Genomic DNA, 26,740 nt, shown 5'->3' with positions numbered 1-26,740 from the left:
TTAAACTTAATAGCTTGTTGTGCTACCTTTACTCCTATGCTTTGGATCATTGTCTTACTGCATAAACCAGTTGCATAAACCAGGCCCAGTTGGTACTGGATAACTTTTTTTACTTCAATAAATAACATTATCATTTAAAAACTTTATTTTGTATTTACTCAGATTGCCTTTGTTTTATGTTAGATTTTGTTTGAATTTTTGAAACAATTTAGTATGAGATATACATTCAAACAGAAGCAATCAGGATGGGGGCAAATACTTTTTCACAGTGCTGTACATATGATTGTTAATGGGCTTCACCCCATACACACCCCTAGAGACAAATATTTATTATTTAAAATATACAAAATATAATATTCATATGCTTCACTATATAAACAGACCTACCCATATTTTAAATGAACAAATTATATTAAAGGTGTTGTAAGCGAATTATTTATTTATTTATTTATTTTTTCATGGATATGTTTGCAAAAAATGTTACCACTCCCTGTAGGATATTATATGAAATAAGTGTCCTGAGATATCTCACCGGTCTCTGTGACAGTGCTAGACTCTGTAAACAGCAAACAAAAATGTGTCAGCGTGCTGCGGACAATGACGCATTCTGCCTGTCAATCATTTTGCGCGTTCTCATAGTATTGTAGTTGCAGCGAATTAGTGAGGTTTAATGCCATTTTTATGCCATGTTGTTCTTAACAGTTGTCAGTTGAGGGCGCTATTTTGCAGCTGTTGTTTTTAATGACCGTTCTGCATGATGTCGGTCTCAAAGCTAATTTTATATCTTCGGAGTGCGGGGTTTTGGGAAAAGGGGGTGTGGCTAATTCAACGGTTTATCTTGGGGAAATTGTAGAATGGCTAAAATGGCTTACAGCACCTTTAATATTATTTTAGATTTCACAAAATAGTCAAAAAAAAAAAAAAAATTGTTTTAAACAAAATATATACAAAAATATTATGTAACAAAATAACTCCCACCCCCAAATATACATGCAAAAACAATTACATTAACTTACATTTTACATAATAGAGAAATGGGGAAAAAAAGTATTGGTGTTGTTGTTTTGTTTTTTGTTTTTTTGTTTTTTGTTTTTTTTTAGGCTTAAAATATATCTCTGTACTTCCATCCCTCACAGCCTCTAATTAGCCTGTATCAAATTAAATACGATGTCTATGCTATTGCTATCTATATTATCTTTCAGTCAGTAAAATAAAAAAAAATATATTTTTTTTTTACCACAAATAGACATCACACAAGTAGATTGAGTTGAGGTCATTTATAGTTTGATGCACATAAAAATGAAGACACAGCCTGATGCTGATAAACTATTGAAAATACATCTTACCACAAATTTCAAGTGGAAAAAATATCATGTGACGTATAATGTGTTAATTTTCTACTCTGACTAACATTTATTCATTTAGCAGATGCTTTAATACAACATAAGCAATTCATCTTAAGGAGACAGTAGCACAAAAAAGTGCTGCTTTATAAAGTTTCAATTGCATCAGAAAAATCTATGGACAATATATAATATTCATGTTGAAATGAAAGATGTTTAGCTGGTTTTAAAGTCTAATATTGCCATGGAGGTCCTTTATTTTTCATGCTATTTCATTTTAACAGATACGTCAGTTGTTATATTTTTATTTACAAGGTATTTACAATATAAGTTTAATCAAACTTGTGTGGGCTTGTTTGCAGGTCCATGCGCTGTACCGAACCACTGGTGCAAGTTTTGAGAAGGCACAGCAGGAGTTTGCCACCGGCGTCATGGCCAATAAAACGGTCCAGACCGCCGCCGCTAATGCTGCATCCTCCGCTGCCCGAGGAACCTTCAAAGAACAGATCTAACTGGTCCAGAAAACTTAGAACACGCCCCCTCCATCCATGCTACTCTAACCTCACCCTCCTCATTCCCTAACTTTACTTACAGTCATTCATGAGCTTTGATTGGCTGTTCAAAACCACACCCACTCTCACTGACCCTTATGCACTCCTGTGACTGACTGGAACCCTGCCCTAAGCCCCTCCCCTCCTGTGAATCAGCAGGTGTGCCCACCTGTTCTTTAGTTTGAATGTGTGTAAAATGCCTGCCTGCTCTAAAGTGTGTGTATGTGTGTGTGCTAAAACAACCTAAAGAGTCAAGTCGTCACTTTATATGTTCACATCACTGTTGGGTGTCCGTTCATCCCTGTTGTACTGTAAGTGAACAGGAAGTGATGTCATCAAATGTCCTTTAATGGGATCCAAGGCAAAAAGAATGATGATGCCCTCACAGGTTTGTCTTGCCGATATTTCCTTAAACATACACATACCGTAAGCTTGAATTATCACACATCACCTCAAAAGTTCTCAAGAAATGTCGGGATCATATGACGCCTAATAAAAATAAATAAATTTATATCTAGCATAATGAAAATTAAGCCTATTTTTAGGACTATTAAGACTTTTTTGCGCTATGTAAAGCACATTTAACCTCCGGATATTTATTTATTTTTTAATTTTTTTATATAATTGCCATTAAATTCTTATTACTGTAAAACAGTCATTTTTGTTGTATTATTGCAAAAATGACTGTAATACAATGATTCTTTTAAATTAAAATCATTATAAAGGCACTAAAAAAAAATTCTAGCATGATATATAAATGCGGTTACATTTTAAATTATATATTGTAAAAAAAATGGGGTGAAAATGTGTTGAATTGTCATGAAAATACTGTCACGCAACAAATACTCTCAGTGGCCTAAAAATAGGCTTCATTTTTATGCAAAACATAAGTTTGGGGTGGTATATCTCTTGACATTTCTTCACCCAAATATCAAGGTTTTTAACAAATTCTTCCTGCAAAATGAGCCTGCAAATCAGTACAAGACGACAACTATCAAATGTGACCATAAACCCTCTACATATAACTCAGAGGGTCTCTTTACCTGTAAATAAATAGAATTGTTTTGGAATGGAAACCAATTCTTTAAAAAAATGGTGAACCACTCAGGATCTATTCCTGCAAATGCATGGGAAGCTTCCTAAGCTAAAGGCTGTGTCTCATCTCTCCCAGTCTTGCGTACTATAGGATAAACTGGAAAACACAGAAATACTTTTATGGGATTCAAAATAGAAGCGCAAAATTAAATGTTTGCATCACTCCCCTCACAACATGTATCAATAATGACACATCGCATTTATGACACAAGTGTGTCCTGCAAATTCAGATCTGCATAATCACTAGCACATGTGTGTATCGATGTAAGACTGTACCGTGTTGGGCCGGATCTGTACCAGTTAGATCCACAATCAAGTTTAGTCAGTGTAGAATATAATGATTTTGATGTGAATAAATACGAGGCTGTGAGGGATCAGTATGTCATACTTCTATAAGGTCACATCTAATTTCACAACCGCTGTTTTCTAAAGTTTTTTTCCATTGGAAAAGTTTGGAAAGACGTGTTTTCAATATTTTGTCTGAAGGACAATCGAAACCCAGGTACACATCAATACGAAATATTTGGCCTCATTCTTTAAACAAACCAAAATAATTTTTATAAATCTAGTCTTACATCAAGTGTAGTACTGAAATCAACACGACAATATACACGTGAACAGATATATACACCACAGCTCAGTGGTCAAGGCTCTGGGTTACTGATCAGAAGGTCAGGGGTTCAAGTCCCAGTACTGCCAAGATGCCACTGTTGGGCCCTTGAGTAGGGCCCTTGAAGAAAGAATTTCACTGTATATGTGCAAATGTGTGATAAAATTATTATAAAATAATATACGAACGATTTACACAAATTTGTTCAGCTCGCGTTTTACTAATAAGGCCTGAAAAGCGCGACAGTTAACACTAACGGTTTCATGAATGGTTTATACAAAATCGTTCTGTTAGCGTTTCACTACTAAGGACCAATCAATGCAACAATTTATACAAGATCAGATTTATGACCAATTTACACATTCGTTGTTCTCGTTTTACTAAAGGCCCAATAAACACGTCAATTTAAGCTACAGTGGATTTATGACCGATTTACACATTCGTTCTGTTCACGTTTTACTGATAAGGCACAATCAGCGCGACAATTGCACAAGAATGGATTCATGACCGATATACAAAACATTTTTTTGCGTTTTGCGAATAAGGCCCAATGTAATAAAAAAAATCATTCAAAAATGGAATTATGACTGATTTACACATTTGTTCTGTTTACGTTTTACTTAAAAGGCCCAATCAGTGCAAAAATTTACGCAAGAACGTATTTATGACCGATTTACACATTCCTTCTGGTCGTGTTAAACGAATAAGGCCCAATCAATGTGACAATTTACTCAAGAACTGGTTTATGACAGATTTACACAAATTCGTTATGTTTGCGTTACACGAATAGGGCCCAATTAATGTGGCAATTTATGCAAGAACATATTTACGAACAATTTACACAAATTCATTCTGTTCGTGTTACATGAATACGTCCCAATCAATGCGACAGTTTATGCATTAACGGATTTATGAGCATTTTACACAAATTAGTTCTGTTTGCGTTTGACAAATAAGGCCCAATCAAGTGACAGTTTACGCAAAAAACGGATTCTTGACCAATTTACACAAATTTGTTGTTGTGGTGTTTCACAAATAAGGCCCAATCAATGCGACAATTACGCAAGAACATATTTACGAACAATTTACACAAATTCGTTCTGGTCGTGTTCCACAAATAAGGCCCAATCAAGGTGACAATTTACTCAAGAACAGGTTTATGACAGACTTACACAAATTCGTTATGTTTGCGTTACACAAATAGGGCCCAATTAATGCGTCAATTTATGCAAGAACAGATTTATGACCAATTTGCACAAATTCATTCTGTTCATGTTTCACGAAATTGGCCTAATCAATGCGACAGTTTACACATGAACGGATTTATGACCAATTTACGCAAGTTTGTTCTGTTCGCGTTTCACAAATTAGGCCCTATCAATGTGACAGTTTACTCAAAAAAGGATTAATTGCCGATTTACACAAATTTGTTGTTGTGGTGTTTCACGAATAAGGCCCAATCAATGCGACAATTACACAAGAACATTTTTAACGGACTATTTGCACCAATTTTTTTTGGTCGCGTTTCACGAATAAAACCCAATCAACGCGACAATTTACTCAAGAACAGGTTTATGACAGATTTACACACATTCATTATGTTTGCGTTACACAAATAGGGCCCAATAAATGTGACACTTTATGCAAAAATGGATTCATGACCGATTTACACAAATTCGCTCTGTTTACGTTGCACGTATATGACCTAATCAATGTGTCAATTTACGCATGAATGGATTTATGACCAATTTACACAAATTCGGTCTGTTCGCGTTTCACGAATAAGGTCTTATCAATGCGACTGTTTCAATTTGGAATTCCCAATGCGCTCTAAATCCTCGTGGTGGCGTAGTGACTCGCCTCAATCCGGGTAGCAGAGGAGGAATCTCAGTTGCCTCCGCATCTGAGACCGTCAATCTGTGCATCTTATCACGTGGCTTGTTGAGCGCGTTACCGCGGAAACATAGCACGTGTGGAGGCTTCACGCTATTCTCCGTGGCATCCATGCACAACTCACCACGTGCTCCACTGAGAGCGAGAACCACATTATAGCGACCACGAGGAGGTTACCCCATGTGACTCTTCCCTCCCTAGCAACTGGGCCAATTTGGTTACTTAGGAGACCTGGCTGGAGTCACTCAGTATGCCCTGGATTCGAACTCGCGCCTCCAGGGGTGGTAGCCAATGTCTTTACTCGCTGCAAGAACGCTTTACGAACAATTTACACAAATTCGTTCTGGTCGTGTTTCACGAATAAGGCCCACTGAGCGAAATTGATCCGTCATTTTTGGCCTCATTCACGTCAAAGTACATATGCCATCAAACCTGTCTACGGTCCACCATGTTACGAATTGAATTGTCCATTGTCGTCTGTCTTTGTTTGGTTTGTCGTTCCAGGCAAACGTAATTTGTGTCTACCTAGAGCTTTGCAGGTGTTTCAACGTGCCTGCTCACATTTTAAAGTTTGCTCTGGTTTTTTTCTTTCTTAGTTTTATTAAGTGGCACAGAGAACCTTGTAGCCTTGGTTACTTTCAACAAGAGACAGGCAAGTTTTGTGATTATGGGATATGTATCGAGATGCAAATGTATCTTCATCTTCAACGTTTCAGCAACACTGTGTGTGTGCGTGCGCGCATGAGAGAGTGAACAAAATGTGTTGTTCTTCACCCATTTTCAGTATTGAGTCTGCAGTACATCAGCCTTTGTTTGAAATCAGACATACTTCAGCTTTTTAACTTACAATCTCATGAGGTGTCACATTTTTATTCCCTGTTCATGTTTTATTCATATTTTTTCTGAACTGTCCTCCTCCATGCTTTGTGTGTACAGTATATTCATTTGTGTGTCTGTGTGTTGGAGAGTGAGTGTTGGTGTGAGCTACTGCAAGTCGTTCTTCCTTTTATAAATACATTTCAACAAATGGCACCTGAATGTTCCTGTGTTTTGCGTTTGTTTTGAAATGAGATAAACTGATGTGACCTCTTGTGTGTGGTGCAATGGATTGTGGCTTTAAGCTGTCTTTTTTAATTAGTGATGCTAGTTAACTTAGTTAAAACACTGATACATGAGAAATGGATCGAAGAAAAACCATCATGTTATTTAAAGCATAACAGACGTGAGGGATATTTATATATTTTGTATAACGAAAGGAATGGTGGCCTGTCGTCCTGATTTTCATTGTACTGTACCAATGCACTCCTGTCTCTCTCCCTTAGTCGCATGTTGAGTAGTTTGAGTTTTGTATATTTATTGTATTAACACAAAAATAAAATTAAAAAACAAATTCGTAAACTTTCTGGTTTAATTCTGGGTATATATGACGTCAATGACCAAGGAATTTTTTTTTTTTTTATAAATAAGTGGCAAATAGTTTTGATAAGGTGGCTTATTATTAAGGTGAGTTAGTCATCAGTAGGCCAAAAATAATAATACAAAATTCTGTTTGTGTTGAACATACAGAAATATGTGAGTTTGAAACACACAGGAAGTTCCAAAAACTTGCCAATATACAACAAACAATCATCATGACATAAGACAAACCTTTGAATAATAGCTGAGCAGAGAAAATGTATACAATTAGTATACATAATTCCATACATAATTAACATTTTCCAATAAGTTTAATAACTTAGTGCCATTTTTCATAAATATCAATTATCTCATTAAAAAGGCTGCTTGGATCTTGCTTAATTGACCTTTTATGCATAAAGAATGTGTAGTTTACAATATATACATTATCTAAATCTCTATACATGTTTACTTTATATTATAGGCACTTCAATATGTTTTAATCCAGTCAGTAGATCAATAAATAAACTTCTCTACATCTGGACATGGAAACAAAATATGTGCTGTCATTTCTACAAAAGGAACAGTTATTTTTATTTTTTTATATATATATATATATATATATATATATATATAATGTATGTATGTATGTATGTATGTATTTAGTTTTAAAATTGTTGACTTTACTATCTAGATATGATGCTTTCTATAAAATGAAATAATCTTAATTGACTTCTGCCCCCTACAGGATGATTGCAGAACAGCAGTCTAAAGCTTTACCTAATATTATACAGTATTTATGTAGGACTAAATACATTCAGGAACCACAGCATGTGATCATATAAATACCAAATGCTTAATGTTATTTAATTACGTCTTTCAGAACAAAAACCCAAACATAGTTGACCCAAATATCTGAGAAATGCAGCATCTAATTTAGTATTATTTTCTATTATTCAGTTCTTCACATTAAGATAACTTTGTTCATCCCTGCTTACATAAAGCAAGGGTTTGTCCCTAAATTTGAACATCTATAGGCCTATATCCTCTTAGGGATATACTTTGAAATTGTCCACTAATGAGGACTTTTGTTCCGAAAAACAATAGTAAAATGTTTCATGTTAAAACACATTTATCAAAAAGCACCAGCCTGACTGTTCATCTCTGAAAGTCTTGTTATATCCACTTAAAACACTAATGGGGGCAGTAAAGCGCACACTTTTTTGCAAAAGGTCAGGTAGGGTAAGAAAAGAAATTGTGACGTGTGTATATATAGATATGTATATATATATATACACACACACACGTACCGTGCAAAAGTCTTAGGCACATAAGATGTTTCACAAAAGCATTTGTCTTAAGATTGTTATTTATATCTTCAGCTTTAGTGTGTCAGTAGGAAATATAACTGTTAGACTCCCAAACATTACTTTTGCAAATAGAAAAGATTAGAAGAACAGGGAGCCCTGCAATAGATGGCATGGTCCCCACAGAGCCCCCCACTGAATATTGAGCCAGTCTGAGATTACATAGAGACAGAAGTGATTGAGACAGCCGAAATAGAAGAACTGTGATGAATTCTCCAAGAAGCTTGGAACATCCTATCTGCCAACAACCAAGAAAGACTGTGTCCAGGTGTACCGAGGAGAATTGGGGCTGTTTTAAAGGCAAAGTTGGTCACACTGAATATTGATTTAGCTTTATGTTAACTGGACTTTGAATGACATTAAGTGATAAATGAAAAACTACTTATGGCATTATTTTTGAAGACATCCTCACTATGCAACATTTTTCACAAGTGCCCAAAACTCTTGCACAGTACTGTATATAATATACATACACACACTCAGCAAAAAAAAGAAACGTCCTCTCACTTTCAACTGCTTTTATTTTCAGCAAACTTAACATGTTTAAATATTTCTTTGAACATAAAAAGATTCAACAACTAAGACTAAGAAACTGAACAGGTTTCACAGACATGTGACTAACAGACATGGAATAATGTGTCCCTGAACAAACGGGGGGGGTCAAAATCAAAAGTAACAGTCAGTATCTGGTGTGGCCACCAGCTGCATTAAGTACTGCAGTGCATCTCCTCCTCATGGACTGCACCAGATTTGCCAGTTTTTGCTGTGAGATGTTACCCCACTCTTCCACCAAGGCACTCGCAAGTTCCCGGACATTTCTGGGGGGAATGGCCCTAGCCCTCACCCACCGATCCAACAGGTCCCAGACGTGCTCAATGGCATTGAGATCCGGGCTCTTTGCTGGCCATGGTAGAACACAGGCACAGAACGAGCAGTATGGCTGGTGTCATTGTCATGCTGGAGGGTCATGTTAGGATGAGCCTGCAGGAAGGGTACCACATGAGGGAGGAGGATGTAGTCCCTGTAACGCACAGCATTGAGATTGCCTGCAATGACAACAAGCTCAGACCAATGATGCTGTGACACCCCGCCCCAGACCATGACGGACCCTCCATCTCCAAATCGATCCCGCTCCAGATTACAGGCCTTGGTGTAACGCTCATTCCTTCGACGATAAACGCGAGTCCAACCATCACCCCTGGTGAGACAAAACCGTGACTCGTCAGTGAAGAGCACTTTTTGCCAATCCTGTCTGGTCCAGCGAAGGTGGGTTTGTGCCCATAGGCGACATTGTTGCCGGTGATGTCTGGTAAGGACCTGCCTTACAAAAGGCCTACAAGCCCTCAGTCCAGCCTCTCTCAGCCTATTGCAGACAGTCTGAGCACTGATGGAGGGATTGTGCGTTCCTGGTGTAACTCAGGCAGTTGTTGTTGCCATCCTGTTGCTGTCCCACAGGTGTGATATTCAGATGTACCGATACTGTGCAGGTGTTGTTACACATGGTCTGCCACTGCGAGGGCGATCAGCTGTCCTTCCTGTCTCCCTGTAGTGCTGTCTTAGGTGTCTCACAGTACAGACATTGCAATTTATTGCCCTGGCCACATATGCAGTCCTCATGCCTCCATGCAGCATGCCTAAGGCACGTTCACGCAGATGATCAGGGACCCTGGACATCTTTCTTTTGGTGTTTTTCAGAGTCAGTAGAAAGGGCTACCTAGTGTCCTAAGTTTTTATAACTGTGACCTTAATTGCCTACCGTCTGTAAGCTGTTAGTGTCTTAACGACCGTTCCACAGGTGCATGTTCATTAATTGTTTATGGTTCATTGAACAAGCATGAAAAACATTGCTTAAACAATTTACAGTAAAGATCTGTAAAGTTATCTGCATTTTTACAAAATTATCTTTAAATTACAGTGTTTTTTTTCTTTTCTTTTTTTTTTTTTTTTTTTACTGTTTATTTCCGTTTGACATAAACTGTTTTCCTCCAGGGGGCGCTCTGTGGCTCACCAACCCGACTCCTCCATTCAACTGCATTGAAATCTCAAGACGGTTTTTGTCTTTTCGAAGATACTAGTGCACTATAAAGTACAATCATTTTAATCCGTTAAGACTAAAGAATACTATCTAAAACACAAATGGAAATCCTCCCCAGCGATATCAATAAATGAATCAAACAAAATGCCTATCCCACTAACCACAAATGACAGTGATTGGTCCATCCTGACCAGCGCTGAGAAAAGTAACAGATACCACGTGATATACGCCGTCTTTCAGGCGCTTCAGCAGCAGTTCGGACAAGAATATACACCTGCATACTGATAGTAAAAAACGTTAATAGTCCGTCAGATTTAAATTCACAATTAGAATAAAAATAAATAAATAGAAGATTTATTATTTTAGAGTCTTCGCTCCTAATCAGTTAAAAGACAACTTCCTGGCCACATCCCTTTCTCTCAGTAGAGGGCGATTTTTCACCAATGTTTGGAAATAACACTCATCAAATTTTTATTTGAGCTACTTACACTCAATATTAATCATATTTATGGATCATTTTAACAGCTAATATTTATTCTGTGTATTTTTAAGATTGAGAACGCTCAAATGAATCGCCTTTCAGGCAATATTTTTAATTTAAACAACAGATTAAGGATTATTTTAATAAAATAATGTACTTCATATACACATGGCTTCCGTATGGGTATTTATTATCCCATTATTTGTGATATCCCCTCTATATCGATACCAGGAAGCTACTGCAAAAGCACAATTTCCCCTCATAATTTGACTGAAATGAGTCACACCTTTCTTACCTGTGAAGTCACATGATCTCTGTGCTGAGTTGATGTCTTGAAGTGTGTCTCGTTCAAGAAAATAAACCTGTCGCGCGCGCGTGTGTGTATGTATGTGTGTGTGTGTGTATATATATATATATATATAATGGGTTTGAAGGAATAAAGAGTCTCCTCGTCCGACCAGTTTTTCCAGTTTGATTTAGACACGTAACACACACAACAGCCCTTCAACACTGGCACAGCACGAACATGGAGCAATAAGTCTGTCTTAACACCTCCAAAGGATTCACACAAGTCACTTTGAGATCGGTAAGTCATGAGTTTTTAAGTAGTTTATGAGGGGTTCTATATGTGTCGCACCTTGAGTTCCTCTATTACCTGCTTGTGTTGTTTTGACTCCCATCTTTACACATACAACATCAGATTAATGCTTAAAACATTACAGAAATGTCTTGACATGTGTGTTTAAGATCTACCAGCTTACCTTTAGAAAATGTGTCTAAACTCTTAAAAAAGCGACAGTTCTTCAATGGTTCTTGGGTTTGGGTTCTCTTATTATGTAGAACCCTTTTTCCTGTATTAGAGTTGCTATGTGGCTCTTGAAAAGTTAGAGAGGAATATCATGGATGGTCAAAATGGTTATACTGGCCTTGGAAAGTAATGGAAATGAATTAAATCTACAGTTTCTACAGTTAATGTCAGGGGTGTAGCAATCATTTCAAAAGTGAGGGGGACAGGATGTTTAGCGCAAGATGAAAATCGAATCTGATGAACTACGTGATTGACCAGTGAATTTTAACTTTTGCATTTACACATTTAGACATTTGCTGTATGAATTATGAAAGACACAGCACATATGCCCCGTGGAAAAGTGGGGGGTTTTATCGAAAGTGAGGGGGGGACACGTCCCCCACATCCCTGCATATTCTATGCCCATGGTTAATGTCAATATTTCTATTTCTAAAATATTAAATTGGCTCAAAACTGCATCGCAGGACCTCTTAAAACCTCACAGTAAACGTTACATTTTCTGGTTCTTTAGAAATCAATATACTGGTGTTTGAAAGAAGTTAAGTGACATTCTAAGAATGTATACATCATCATTTAATATATATAATATATCTGGCTACTAGTAACCCTATAAAGCCAACAAATGGTTCTCGAAGAGGGTGTTTGCTGAATCAAGGGACCATTAAGGAACCTTAAATGTTTAGAAAATCAGCTCTCTTGTTTTTCCCAAAAGTTCTGTTTCATTCATGAAAGAGGTATTCACTTCAAGTCTTTAAGTCACTCTGTCCGTCAAGTTTCAGGTCTTGACATCAAGTTTGATGGACAGGTGTCGTCTTAGTATAGGAAGATGTTGCTTTAAATTTTAAAGGAATATTCCGGGTTTTATGCAAGTTAAGCTCAATCGACAGCTTTTGTGGCATAATGTTGATTACTGCAAAAATGAATTTCGACTCATCCGTCCTTTTCTTAAAAAAAAAAGCAAAAATCTAGGTTGCAATGAGGCACTTACAGTGGAAGTCAATGGGGCCAGTCGGTAAACGTTAAAATACTCACTGTTTCAAAAGTATAGACACAAGACATAAACAATATGTGTGTTAACATGATTTTACTGTGATAAAATCACTTACTAACCACATCTGTGGAAAGTTATATCCAATTTTACTTCCTTGCCATGATGACGTAACGCCGTAAACCCAAAAATGACTGTAAAAACTCTGATTTAAACAACTTCGCAGCTCAAATAATAAACTAGTTTTAACAGCAGAATTAATGAAGTGCTTTTATAAAATTATAAGTGTCACATTTCTGCATTTAAACCCTCCAAAAATTGGCCCCATTCACTTTTATTGTAAGTACCTCACTGTAATCTCCATTTTTGTCTTATATATATATATATATATATACACACAGATGTACAAATACAAATCTGTTATATACAGATAGTGCAAGGGAATGCAGTGGCAGAAGAGGTTGGATGTGTTGTATAAATATAAAAAAAGACTAAACTGTGTATTGCACAATAATTATTGCTCAGTGGGGCAGTTTTAACTGTTCATGAGATGGATAGCCTGAGGGAAAAAACTGTTCCTGTGCCTGACGGTTCTGGTGCTCAGAGCTCTGAAGCGTTGGCCAGAAGGCAACAGTTCAAAAAGGTAGTGGGCAGGGTGAGTGGGGTCCAGAGCGGAAGAGTACAGTTCTTTGAGGGTGGGAAGGGGAGCACCAATGATCCTCTCAGCAGTCCGAACTGTCCTTTGTAGTCTTCTGATGTCTGATTTCGTAGCTGAACCAAACCAGACAGTTATTGAAGTGCAGAGGACAGACTCAGTGACTGCTGAGTAGAACTGTATCAGCAGCACCTGTGGCAGGTTGAACTTCCTCAGCTGGTGAAGGAAGTACAACCTCTGCTGGGCCTTTTTCACAATGGAGTCAATGTGGGTCTCCCACTTCAGGTCCTGTGAGATGGTAATGCCCAGGAACCTGAATGATTCCACTGCTGCCACAGTGCTGTTTAGAATGGTGAGGGGAGTGTTGGGGTGTTCCTCCTAAAGTCCACAATCATCTCCACTGTTCTGAGCGTGTTCAGCTCAAGGTTGTTTTGACAGCACCAGACAGCCAGCTGTTCAACCTCCCTTCTGTATACAGACTCATCGTCATCCTGGTTGAGGCTGATGACAGTAGTGTCATCTGCAAACTTCAGGAGCTTGACAGAGGGGTCCTTGGTGATGCAGTCATTGATGTAGAGGGAGAAGAGTAGTGGGGAGAGCACACATGCCTGGGGGGCACCAGTGCTGATTGTACATGTGCTGGAAGTGAGTTTCCCCTGACTCACTAACTGCTGCCTGTCTGTCAGAAAGCTGGTGATCCACTGACAGATAGACATGGGAACAGAGAGTTGGTGTAGTGTAGTCCATTTAGTTAATTTAATAGCTGTAAATGATTGTAATCTATTAGATATTGTTGCACTGAGACCGAGTTCATTTTCACTTATCAATCGTGTGTAAACCTATACAAACACACTAGACACACCTTTACTAGTCTTTTCTGAACGAGTGGTGGGTGTAAATGTGTTCTGGGGGAGGGGGATTGCGGTGGGTTAATGACGAATAAAAATTCCTTTGAGATTGTCTAGACGAGTCTTGCCTTGATGGCTGTTGTTCTGTTGTGTTTTATGTTGGGCTAAGTTGAACAAACTCTCTGGTGAAAGAGCTGTTTTAGTCACAGAACTGGTTTATTTCATGTACAGAAGACTGCAAACATTGAGAAATAGAGCGGGTGTGGTTTCTGGTGCTTTCTCTTTTCATTAGAATTACAATTAGAACATGTAAGCTTCTCTAAATTTGTTTTGGAGGTGTATCAGATAAATGGACTGATAACTGGATGATTTAATGTATGACATCGGTTCTAATATGGTGAATCAGTATGATAACTTGTTTACATTTAACACCAACTATTTATTGAGAGGTATAATGCAACTGTATGTTGACTATTTGACTTTGAAAATAATTGTTGATTGTATTAAGGATGCACATACTGTCTACTGAAATTTGGGTTTATAACAATAATTATTTTCATGTTACAGCCAATAACTGGTATAATGGCTGATATTTAAGAAATGTCACATGAAAAGTGAAATAAGACATCAAAACATGATAATGCACAGTAAAATTGTTTAATTCTTTACTAATTTAGAAACTTGGCATAGAGAAAAAAAGAAAAATAGTCCCTGATATTATCTTCTGCTTACAGTATCGATCCTATCAGACCAATACCAATTATTTTAAAAACATTAAGGGGTCATTGACAAATCAGGTTGTCCAAGGTTTAAAAATGAGAAATATTTTAAAAAATCTAGTTTTAAACACACGTGTTAAGTTTGTAGAAATGTAATCTTTGTGTCCATGTTGGTTGCATAAATAAAAAAATAAATAAATAAAAAAAAAAAAGTTAAAACATCTGTAGGACTTTCTACAAAACAATTTATTTAAAGACTAAAAATGTCAAGTGGTGTAACCATCAAACAAAAGGTACTAAAAATATTTTCTTACAATTTGGTTACATGTGATTTGAGTGTACACAATTATTATTTAAATAATAAAGTTTTCAAATATATTTATGTATTTTCTATATATTATATATTTCAAATATATTTTTAATATATATATATATTAAATATATATAATATTATATTATATAATATATATATATATATATATATATATATATATATATATATATATATATATATATATATATATATAAATAATGTTTTTTTTTCTTCTCTCAAATATTATGAATAATTCAATCACAAATATCAAGAAGTTTTTTTTTCGGGTCGGGTCTATTTGACCTGAACAAAATGTGCCTTTTCATAAAAATGTCGATGTATCTGATATTTTATTTTAAACTTCACACGTGTCAAGTTTGTAGAAATGTAATCTTTGTGTCCATGTTGGTTGCATACATTTTAGAAAAAAACATTTGGTGTTTCTACAAAAAAAAAAAAAAAAAAAAAAAAAAATTTAATGACAAAAAATGTCAAGTGGTGTAACCGTCAAGTAAAAGTAAAAAAAAAAAGTATGTGAGTGTACACAACTTAATAATTATAATAATTATAAAATAATTTTTTTTTCAAAAAAAGTTATTTTTTATTATTTATTTATTTATTTATTTTTTACAAATATCATGCTTTTTTTAGTCACAAATATCAATAAGTTTACTTAGGTTTACTCCATTTGACCTGAACAAAATGTGCCTTTTCATAACATTTCAAAATATCTTATGAATGGCTGCCTGCATGTTGGTTACACCATCTGACTTTGATTCGAATAAGTGTTTAAATATTAATAATATTTTAAAAACAAAATTCACTGCTTGTTTTTCTAAAAAATAATAGTACAAGATTATTCCAAACCACTTATGCCAACATTTCTTTTTCAATTATTTCAGTTTTTAATTGGACGTTTATTTTATTTTTTTACTGTCTCCAGATGGCTGCACCACGTAGACATTGTTTTGTTTTTTTTTTGCCACAGAAAAAATATAAAAATATCTTTGAACTCAGTAATTGAAAACATGTTCATCATAGTAGAGCTGTACTCTTTTTAAGGTATTTTTGAACAACCATATTGATATGAACCAAAAAATGAGCATCACATCATTGACCCCAATATTGGCTGATAATGATCACAGATATTGAGTACATCAATAACCTATTTTGGTCTGAGACTACAAATAATCTGCCTCTAGAAACTGTTCTGCACTCAACACATCTTACAATAAAGTACCATTATGGCAATACCATAGTATTCTTCAAAGCACCTTGAAGCAGCATGTGAATACCATGGTATATACATCTTTATATAATAATGATTCAGCACCATGGTGTCAAAGTACCAAGGTATTCAAATCTGTTACTATGGTATTCTGCGTTTTAGACCAGTGCTGGACTACAGTAAATGACACCATCAAGACCATGTAGTTGATTAGTAGGTTAAATGTGCATCATTGAAACCATTCCAGTGGTTTAGTCTGTTGTGGCTCACATGCAAACAGCATTGTTAATACATGTGCAATCTCTCCTGAAAGACCCTCCTTCCATCTCCAGTTTCAGCTCAGCTCTAGTCTTTCTAATGGAGGCTACGGTTACCCAGAGTGCTGTTGCAGTCATCGAGGGTCAAACACATGTAGTGCAGTTAAACAGGTGTATCTGTTGGCCATCGTGAGAAGTTCACCCTTAATAGAGTCTAGAAGTGTTGCTGAGCAGTGTACAGATACTGTAGATCAAGAAAACAAAACAACTTATTTGTTTTAAAGGCATAGTTCTTTGAAATACCAAGGAACACCTTTGTAACAACCATGGTATATGAATACGGTAATTATACTGTATCATCGTATACTACCTTCTGATACCATTAATGTACCATGGTAACACCAAAGTACGTTTTTGTAAGGTTGTTGATACATTAGGTGAAGAAAAAGGACATGTTTAAGGTTTTACGGCCATGTGGAGAACATGATATGAAGCCTCATTCAGATAAAGGCCACAAACCCACAAGTATTTGTGTTTATGTGTGTGTTTGGGGTTTAAAAGTAGCATTAACCTAACATGACTCGAGATGCTAAAAGCAGACTGTGAGAGTATCTGATCGCTCTGATCACTGTTATTGTATCTCTGGAGGAGGGAATCCCATAAAGAAGTTAATTTGCTCCAGTTCTTCAGTATTTTGATTCACAGCAACATTTTGAGCTTGTCGTTTTTGAATGATCGCCAGAATGAGTTTGCAGTAATTGCAATGTTTTGCCTGCACCTTAAAAATGGCACAGACAGAATGGGCTCTCCTTAGTTCAGACAATTCTCTCACAGGCTTGGCAATCTTCGGATATTACCACAATCGTAACCGCAATATGTTTTTTTTTTATTATACTTCGTAATACGTAATCATTTATCATATGGATATATTAGATCCCCTAACCCAACCCCATTCCTCAGCCTAACCCATTATTAACAAAATGCATGTAACAGGCAGGTAAACCTAGTCACAATAATTGTAGCTACATTATGCAATAACAGATATCTTTGAGAACCTAACCCCACCCCTACGCATAAACCGAACCAATTTTCAACCATATAAAAGACGTAACAAGCAGATACAAGCACGTTCACAATAATTTGTCAAAAATGACAACAAAAACAAAATGTTCCAATCAAAAGTGATCATCCCTGTTCCCTATTCACTCTGAAGGAGCTATTGACGAGGGCACTCTAAAAAGAGCATAGCATTACAGTATGCACTGTAAACCGTAATAAGTTAGCAGAACTCAAAACATTGAGGCAATCAGTTACATACATTTTTTTTAAAGTTAATAAACTCCCAAGTTTAAATAAATAGAACTTTCAGATTTTAATTTTGTACCACACGTGCATGTTAATTGCGCTTAACTTTAAATGGAACTTTTCGTGTTGAACTTAAAATTAACAAGTAATCTCAACATATATACTCCATGTTTAGAAACCCTAGCAAGTGCTAATTGTGAACTATTCATGCTGGGAAATAAAAATCCCCTGCCCAATTTAAGTCTCTGTAAATTTAAAGAGACAAGTTCATTAAGCTCGAAACAATAAAACAATTCAGGTTACTTAAAAGGTGTCAGTTTCGTGAACTCATAAGAAAGAGAAAGTTTTAAATACTCAATCAGGTTCATTTATTTGAACTCATTTGTATGATTTATTTTTCCCTACTCAAAACAATTAATTATTTTATTTTTTTTAATTAATTTTCTTATTTTCTCCCCAATTTGGAATGCCCAATTCCCAATGCGCTCTAAGTCCTCGTGGTGGTGTAGTGACTCGCCTCAATCTGGGTGGCGGAGGACGAATCTCAGTTGCCTCCGCGTCTGTGACCGTCAATCCGCGCATCTTATCACGTGGCTTGTTGAGCGCGTTACCGCGGAGATGTAGCGCGTGTGGAGGCTTCACGCCATTCTCCGCGGCATCCACGCACAACTCACCACACGCCCCACCGAGAGCGAACCACATTATAGCGACCACAAGGAGGTTACCCCATGTGACTCAACCCTCCCTAGCAACCGGGTCAATTTGCATAAAGGCAGTTTGGATAATACCCTATGAAAGGATTCCAAACGACTCACGCTGCAGGTCTTCTGAAACTCTGATGTTTAAAATCAATACATTTTAAAATTTAGCCTTGGGAAATGTAATGGAATGCTCCGAAATGAGCTGATTATGGCATCAGAGTGACATTTAACATATGGACCTTTTGGTGGTGCAGGCAAAAAGTCGCCTCAGTAACTTTCATCATGAAAGTGTGTTGGTCTGTGCGTAAGCTGCCTTTGAATGTCATCTCTAGTTGTTTGACTACAAAGACCCCCTTATACTAACCAGCTCTCACCACTTTATATAGACGTATTCATAAGGAAATCAAAAGAAAGTGTGACTATAGATCAGTCCTCATTTTGTGTGTAGTTTAATGTGTACAAATGTTATGGATTCTCTTTGAGTGGAACATGATGTAGGCAATGCTAATACTTGCATTGAAACGAGTTTACGTGTAAATGTACTCTACAAGTCCACCATTTGGACACACTTAACTGAATTTGCTTGTTAGTTGAAACAAATAATCTTAGTTTTGTAGACAAATAGAAATTGCATCAACATTTCTCTGAGTTTTCATGTTTTGTCTGGTTGTTTGTAGACCCACAGAGTTGATCTCGGGACAGGTCTTTTGGTTCGATGAATCTGGTCAACATTATATGATTATATAATGAAGGTGGTGAATGGGTTTGGAGAGGCGGTGCTCAGTCTTAGTAATGTGTCACAGTTCAAGTTGTGCTAGTAAAACCTTTCCTCCCTGCAACACGACAAGCAAATCGCTCACCAGAAACGAAGGGTCACCATTTGAATTTCCTGACATGTGACGCAAATGGTTGAGAGTTTGAATCCAATAAATTGCTAAACTGATTTGCACAAGGTATCTTGAGTAAAATAGCTCTCCCTGAGTCACTCTGCTTAACGGTCATGTTGTGTGGTGGACGCTCTTTTGCAAGTATTTTAAGTGTTTTACATGGATAGTTCATGCATAACATATAGACATGTTATGCATCAACTACCCTTTAAAAACATTAAATAAATATTCCGGGTTCAACACAAGTCAAGCTCAATCAATACATTTGTGGCATAATGTTAATTGTTCCTCTTTTTCTAAAAAAAAAAAAAAAAAAAAGAAACAGTACAAATCTGTGTTACAGTGAGGCACTAACAATGGAAGTGAATGGAGCCAATTTGTAAATGTTAAAATACTGGTAGTAAACAGTATGTGTGTTAACATAATTTTAGTTTTCTGCGTAAAGTTATATCCAATTTTACAATTTTGTTGCCATGATGACGTTACACCGCAAAACTTAACACTAAAACGACCTGAAATAAATGACGTTTTAAACACATTTACAGCTCAAATAATACACGCGTTTTAACAAAATAATTAATTTATAAAATTATAAGCTAAACCATATGTCTGTGTATATATATATATATATATATATATATATATATATACACACACACACACACACACACACACACACACACACACACACACACACACACACACACACACACACACACATATATATACATACACATATACATACACATATACATGTACATCTATACACACACACACACATGTGTGTGTGTGTGTATATATATACACACATATATACATACACATATATACATACACATACATACACATACACATATATACATGTACATCTATACACACACACACATATGTGTGTGTGTGTGTGTGTGTGTGTGTGTGTATATACACACATATATACATATATATACATACACATACATACACATATATACATGTACATCTATACATATACATACACACACACACACACACACACACACATATATATGTGTGTGTATGTGTGTGTGTGTGTGTGTGTGTACACACATATATACATAGACATACATACACATATATACATGTACATCTATACACACACACACATATATATATATATGTATGTGTGTGCGTGTATAAAAAAATCAACTTCAAGATTTTAGGATAAAATGGATGTAAATGAATATTTAAGGTACTACAACTGGTCATCATTTTTATTCACCTTTTTGCCCTCAGTAATTGATTGTCAGTGATCTTGTGGTGTCACAAATGAATTTCCTTGATTAATGTGTCATAAAAATTGTGTGCTTAGTAATTATAAAAGAAGTATCAAAATGCATTTTACAGTAGTTTTAAAAGGAGTACAGCATGTCACTCCACAAGACAGGTCAACTTTTCAAAAGTATTTAATGTCAACTTTAATGGCATAAGCCTCAACTCGGTTGCCTTTTATGAATTAAAATGAAAAATATACATTTGATTATGTCTTTATTAAAGTTATTGATTGGATCACTTCTTTTATTAAAGAGGAAGTTCTTTCCTGAATATTTTGCAAACTGCCCCAACAGGAAAATATTTATCATATTTCACATTTTACTGTTTATCTTCTGTTGATTCATATACTTTAACATTAGACATTGAGTTGTTGTAACTACCCCGATGCAAGATATTAATTGGTACAACCATTGGCAGATTGTAGAAGAAAGCAATGATGGCTGATTTTGTGTAAATAGTTTGTAATATTATTATTATTTTAACCCAAATGTATGCAGTGATTGGACACCATTTTTGATGAAAGATCATGAAAACAAAAATGGTTTTGTTTGCAATAACATTCATTGATGAATCGTACACCATAAGACCAGAAACATTATCAAAGGACCCCATGAAATCAAAAGTAGAGTTTTTCGGCTTTTAGTTTATTTCTATTTGCTTCGAAGGTGCTAGCAAGTGCACTTCTTACCATTGACAAAATTAACTTCTAGCAGATATATTAGATATTAGACAGCTTTACACCAAACATCTTCTTTACCTATTTATTAAAAAGCATTAAACTGCTCTTATAAGCCAGTGAGGGCATAGGTAGGTTCTTCAGTCCTACTAGTGGTGTTGAGATGTTCATGGAAGTCGATTTATTCTCATCTCTCGTCTCTGGTTTCACAACAGCAGGTGAACCCGCTCTCAAAGGAATCCCAGTGTTTTCTACTTCCATTTATTTTTTTCTCAAGCCCATCCCCCATGTCAGGGGGTTGCCATAGCACGGCCCTTGGTGAGACTCTCAAACCCGTTTCTCAACACTAGCAGACCTGTAAAAGCACCTGGTCACGCCTCCAGGTAACTGCTAACCTACAGAACATCTTTTGGACGTGGGCGGCAGTTTGGTCTCTTCAATGGGAATCTTTGTTCTTGGCGGCATGGAATATAAAGCGTGTGATGACGTACACAGGACACACACACACAGGAGGGAATGCACGTCCATTCACATTTGCTGAGCCGGATTGTTGGTAAATGTCGTTGAAGGAAGAAGGAAGAGTTATGGAGTGAGATAAGAAAATTACTATCACTTTGTTGTTCACTGTTTTTTTTTTTCGGGTGCAGTCAGGTGTTTCTTCAGCTTAAAGCACTTTTATGTAACGGGGGTTGATGTTTATTGGTGTTTATTCAAATTGGGGCACTTTTAGGAAAAAGCTGAAGTATGTAACTTTTTGGTGTTAAAATACTTTCCCCTATCCCAGTTTAATATGCAGAGACAACCACAAGTAATCCATTATTCATAGGTTAATTTTCTCAAAAACTGTAAACACTGTGTCTCTGTGGCGCTATGAAAATCCCTCTGTTTTTTTGAGCGACCCGTCTCAAGAGAGACAAAAACATTGACTCAGGGGGCCTGGGTAGCTTAGTTGTAAAAGACGCTGTCTACCACCCCTGGAGTTCGCTAGTTTGAATCCCAGGGTGTTGAGTGACTCCAGCCAGGTCTCCTAAGCAACCAAATTGGCCCGGTTGCTAGGGAGGGTAGAGTCACATTGGGTAACCTCCTTATGGTCGCCATAATGTGGTTCGTTCTCGATGGGGCGCGTGGGGAGTCGAGTGCGGATGCCGCGGTGGATGGTGTGAAGCCTCCACACGCGCTATGTCTCCGTGGCAACACACTCAACAAGCCACGTGATAAGACGCGCAGGTTGACGGTCTCAGACGCGGAGGCAACTGGGATTCATCCTCCGCCACCCGGATTGACGCGAATCACTACGTGACCATGAGGACTTAAAAGCGCACGGGGAATTGGGCATTCCAAATTGGGTGAAAAAAACAAACAAAAAAAACATTGACTCGACCAATGGCGTGAGATGGGGGCGGGGCTATCTATTTGTTCGATCAATGGCAGAAGAGTGGCATAATCAGAAGCTGTTTTGAAAACAGTGTTTATTTTTTCGCTTCCATTTGGTGCCGCTAATGGTGCAGAAATTATACAGTTCAGCTTTAAAGGAAAGTGTTGTTAAAACATAAAACATTTTTCAAACTCTACTTTTTTTTTTTTTTATTTGTCTACTAACAATGTCCAACAGTGCATTTACATGCACCATAAGAGTCATTTTAGCCATTGTGGTAATAATAATTTTCTATCACAGTATAATTTCCAGCACATCTCAAATTCTGTTTTGTGTTTAATAGAATTATGTGGTAGAAATGACACTGATGGAAATAAAATGGACGACTCATGCGCTTTTAAGTCCTCGTGGTGGCGTAGTGACTCGCCTCAATGTGGGGGGCGGAGGACAAATCCGCGTCTGAGACCGTCAGTCCGCGCATCTTATCACGTGGCTTGTTCGAACTAGCGAACTCCAGGGGTGGTGGTCAGTGTCTTAACCACTGAGCTACCCAGGTCCCCTATTTTCACACTTTTTGAGACAGCTTGATTGGAAAAATATTCTGCTCATAAGTGATATTTACCTTGATTTTTAAATATCTTGTCTCATATCTCAAGCATACTATTCATTGACACTTTTGTCCACTTGGATAACAAGTACACCAACTTTTGAAAGCAACTTTATTAGGGGCAGAACTGTTTGATCTGGTGAAAATGACAGCACAATTTTGGGATGCAATTTTTCAGTTTTTGAGAAATTGCTATGAATCATTTCCACATAATAAATATTGAAATGGTTTATTTCACTCTTTGTTTACATGTTCAGAGTTTTAAACATGTAATAATATGTAAAAAAAAAAAAAACAAGTGTTTGTTTTTCTCCCCAATTTGGAATTCCCAATACACTTCCCAAAGTCCTTGTGGTGGCGTAGTGACTTGCCTCAATCCGGGTGGTGGAGGACGAATCTCAGTTGCCTCCGCGTCTGAGACCGTCAATCCGCGCATCTTATCACGTGGCTTGTTGAGCGTGTCACCGCAGAGACGTAGCGCATGTGGAGGCTTCACGCTATTCTCCACAGCATCCACGCTCAACTCACCACACGCATCACCGAGAGCAAGAACCACATTATAGCGACCACGAGGAGGTTACCCCATGTGACTCTACCCTCCCTAGCAACCGGGCCAATTTGGTTGCTCAGGAGACCTGGCTGGAGTCACTCAGCACGCCCTGGATTCGAACTCGCAACTCCAGGTGTGGTAGTCAGCGTCAATACTCGCTGAGCTACACAGGCCCCCAATAATATGTATTTTTATATTGGATTTATATTGTTTGATATTGAATGTCTGAGTATGGGACAAGGCTTAAACAGAAAAATCTATACATAAAAAGGTATTTGAAAAGTATCAAAAAATAAATGATGAAGGGCTTGTATGGAAGTTTATTAATGACAAATGTCTTTAAAATAAAAAAAAAAACATGCTGAATTGCACTAATTGAAAAATAAATGCATTGCATTAACAGTGCTTGCATATTTTGAGGATGCAATTTTATATTGTTGTATTTAAGCTGTGAATATTTCAGTTGCAAACATTTTGCACAATATTACATCATTAAAAATTCAATAATACATTTTCACCTTCCAAAGTTGTTCCAAGTTTCATCTTTATTATTCAACAGGTAATATTCAGTCCATTAATATTTTGCTTTACAAATTCGCCTCTAAAATTTCAGTGGTATAAATGCAGTTGGAAATTCAACCGTCTACATCTACAGAGTGCCGATGCAAAATCTTCACTTGCTGCTGGTAGGCTTCACCACTAGGTGTTGTAATGAATCGGGTGTTGATAAATCAAGAGCAACAGTTTTCCTGTTTTTTTCAGGATGTACAAGTTTGAATTACCAACCAAATTTGAACCACTGAAATCTTAGAGGCGAATTTGCAAAGCAAATTATAATGTACCAAATAGTTCCTGTCAAATACCAAAGACACAATCAAATATATAACGGTATATTTTGCAACTGAACTTTGGAAAGTGAATATTATTGAATTTTTAATGATGATTTTTTTAAATTAAAATATTCACAGCTTAAATATACAACCATATGCAATTGCATTCCCAAAATATGGAAGTACTGTTAATGCAATGGTTTTATTTTTGAATTAGTGCAATTTAGTGAGCTTTTTTGTTTCAAAGACATTTGTCATTGATATACTTCCACAGGCTTCAGTTCAGTTTGATTGAGAATATCTTTGAATATGGATATACGTATATCTGGGAAACTTTTTACCAGGCCTTCTCCATCGAGACTAAACTTTAAAATCCAGTTATTAAATATTAATTATTACATGTTTAAATCTAAACTACGAGTGAAATAAACTGCTGCTTCATATTGAACAAGTTTGCCTTACATGTTTATTTTATTCAAAAGTTAATTTGACAACAGTATAATTTAAAGAGCTTGCATGATATGAAATATGAGTGAAGAAAATGAAGAAAATTCAAGGAGTTTTTCATTGTGCATCATTTCCAGTTGAGTTGTCATTTTGACAGATTATTCAATAATAAGTGTGAAATTATTATTTATGTGTATTAAGGAAAAAAAAGCTAGTTATGAAATTAGCCTTAGCAAGACAAAGTATTTGTCCTATTTTATTCCAAAAAATGTTAAAATGTTTTTCCAACACACAATGTAATGAAATGCATAATTAACGATGTTCTGGAAATTACTTTCAGAAACTAAATGGCAAATTTCTTCTGTGATGCATGCATATTCAGTGTTGGACATTGTAAAGAAACGAGTGAAAGTGAGAAAAGTGTGTTTTTTAGAATTTATTTCCTAAAAGTCCACATGGCCAGAAGTGCCTGAAGTTTAAAAAAAATGCTCTGCAATTCCCGACACACCTCCTCAGTCACAACTAATAGATGTTTTCCACCTGTAAAATGTGTTTGAAACCGAAGGTCTTTTATTAAAACATTCCAGTCACTTGACGTTGAAATGATGGTATGCATTGTGAAAATACGTGTGTTATGTACACTAGCTATTTAACGACACTTAATTCATTTACTTCAGCTGTTGTTATTGGACAAAAGCACCTTTTTTTGCACCATGATGATATAAATAGTCAAGCATTTTGCTGAAGGCTGTTTGTAAATGGATGATATCTTAACTAACGTGTTCATCAGGTAATATCAGATTGCAAGGTATGCAGTATGGTATGCATACTTCAACTTTTGAATAGAGGAGATTATACATGAATAGTTTGTAAGGTTAAACACGTCGTCTATACCTTGAAGCCATAGACGAATGTGTCCAGGTCATATATCAGCCCAACATCAAAAGATAGAAATAAGAAATGAAGCCTATTTTTAGTACCATTTATACAATTTTAACATCCTAAAAAATGACACTTTTTCTTAACAATGGATTTAAAATAAAGGGTTCTTTGGCTGCTAAATACTAAACTGAAACCATGTAAATATGCGATTCATTTATGCTTGACTTGTACAGAAAACTTCAGTGATTTATTCAGTCAAGAGAATCTCAGGAAACGGTTTGCTTCTCTTTAACCACTGCTTTTCATAGCTAAAAATGTTACTTAGAGTGGCGTTGCATCACATACGCAAAACAACTCTTGGATAAACAGGGGTGTGTTTTGCATGCTTTGTTTCTTTCTCTCTCTGGGTGTGTGCACTGTTACGCTCTTTGCGGTGACATCCTGGTGCCGTGTTTAATTTCAGCGTTGCAGACGGCTATTCATCACTGTTACGGTTGATTTTACCTAAAAGTGTAACATTACGGCTTTGTGGCACTGTCAAAAATTGTTGTGTGTGTGTGTGTGTGTGTGTGTGTGTTTGGGGCGGGACTATCTGTTTGTGCAA

The 26,740-nt window shown here is 36.4% G+C and overlaps 2 protein-coding genes across 8 annotated transcripts in view; both read left to right on the top strand.

The window, feature by feature from the left end:
• Nucleotides 1–26,740, top strand: part of LOC127429268 (secretory carrier-associated membrane protein 1-like) — a 129,543-nt gene that overhangs the window by 41,606 nt on the left and 61,197 nt on the right. For 3 of the 7 annotated variants that reach the window (XR_007895251.1, XR_007895248.1, XR_007895249.1), the window contains exon 9: nt 1,706–5,664. Coding sequence is in view for 3 of the 7 variants with exons in the window: in XM_051678210.1 (XP_051534170.1) it covers nt 1,706–1,855 (150 nt within the window). In the remaining 4 variants the exon portion in view is untranslated. Of the gene's footprint in view, nt 1–1,705; nt 6,883–24,003; nt 24,037–26,740 lie in introns of those variants that run through there. The other 4 variants (XM_051678210.1, XM_051678213.1, XM_051678212.1 and 1 more) reach the window with 2 other exon arrangements.
• LOC127429232 (phospholipid-transporting ATPase IC-like) overlaps nt 11,083–26,740 on the top strand; it is a 46,867-nt gene continuing 31,209 nt past the window's right edge. The window contains exon 1 of the mRNA XM_051678126.1: nt 11,083–11,356. The gene's annotated coding sequence lies outside the window, so the exon portion shown is untranslated. The remainder of the gene's footprint in view (nt 11,357–26,740) is intronic.

The sequence above is a fragment of the Myxocyprinus asiaticus genome, chromosome 38, assembly GCF_019703515.2.
Source record: "Myxocyprinus asiaticus isolate MX2 ecotype Aquarium Trade chromosome 38, UBuf_Myxa_2, whole genome shotgun sequence".
NCBI classification, from domain to species: domain Eukaryota; kingdom Metazoa; phylum Chordata; class Actinopteri; order Cypriniformes; family Catostomidae; genus Myxocyprinus; species Myxocyprinus asiaticus.
The sequence above is the reverse complement of the archived record's forward strand: the minus strand, read 5'-3'. Positions and strand labels throughout refer to the sequence as shown.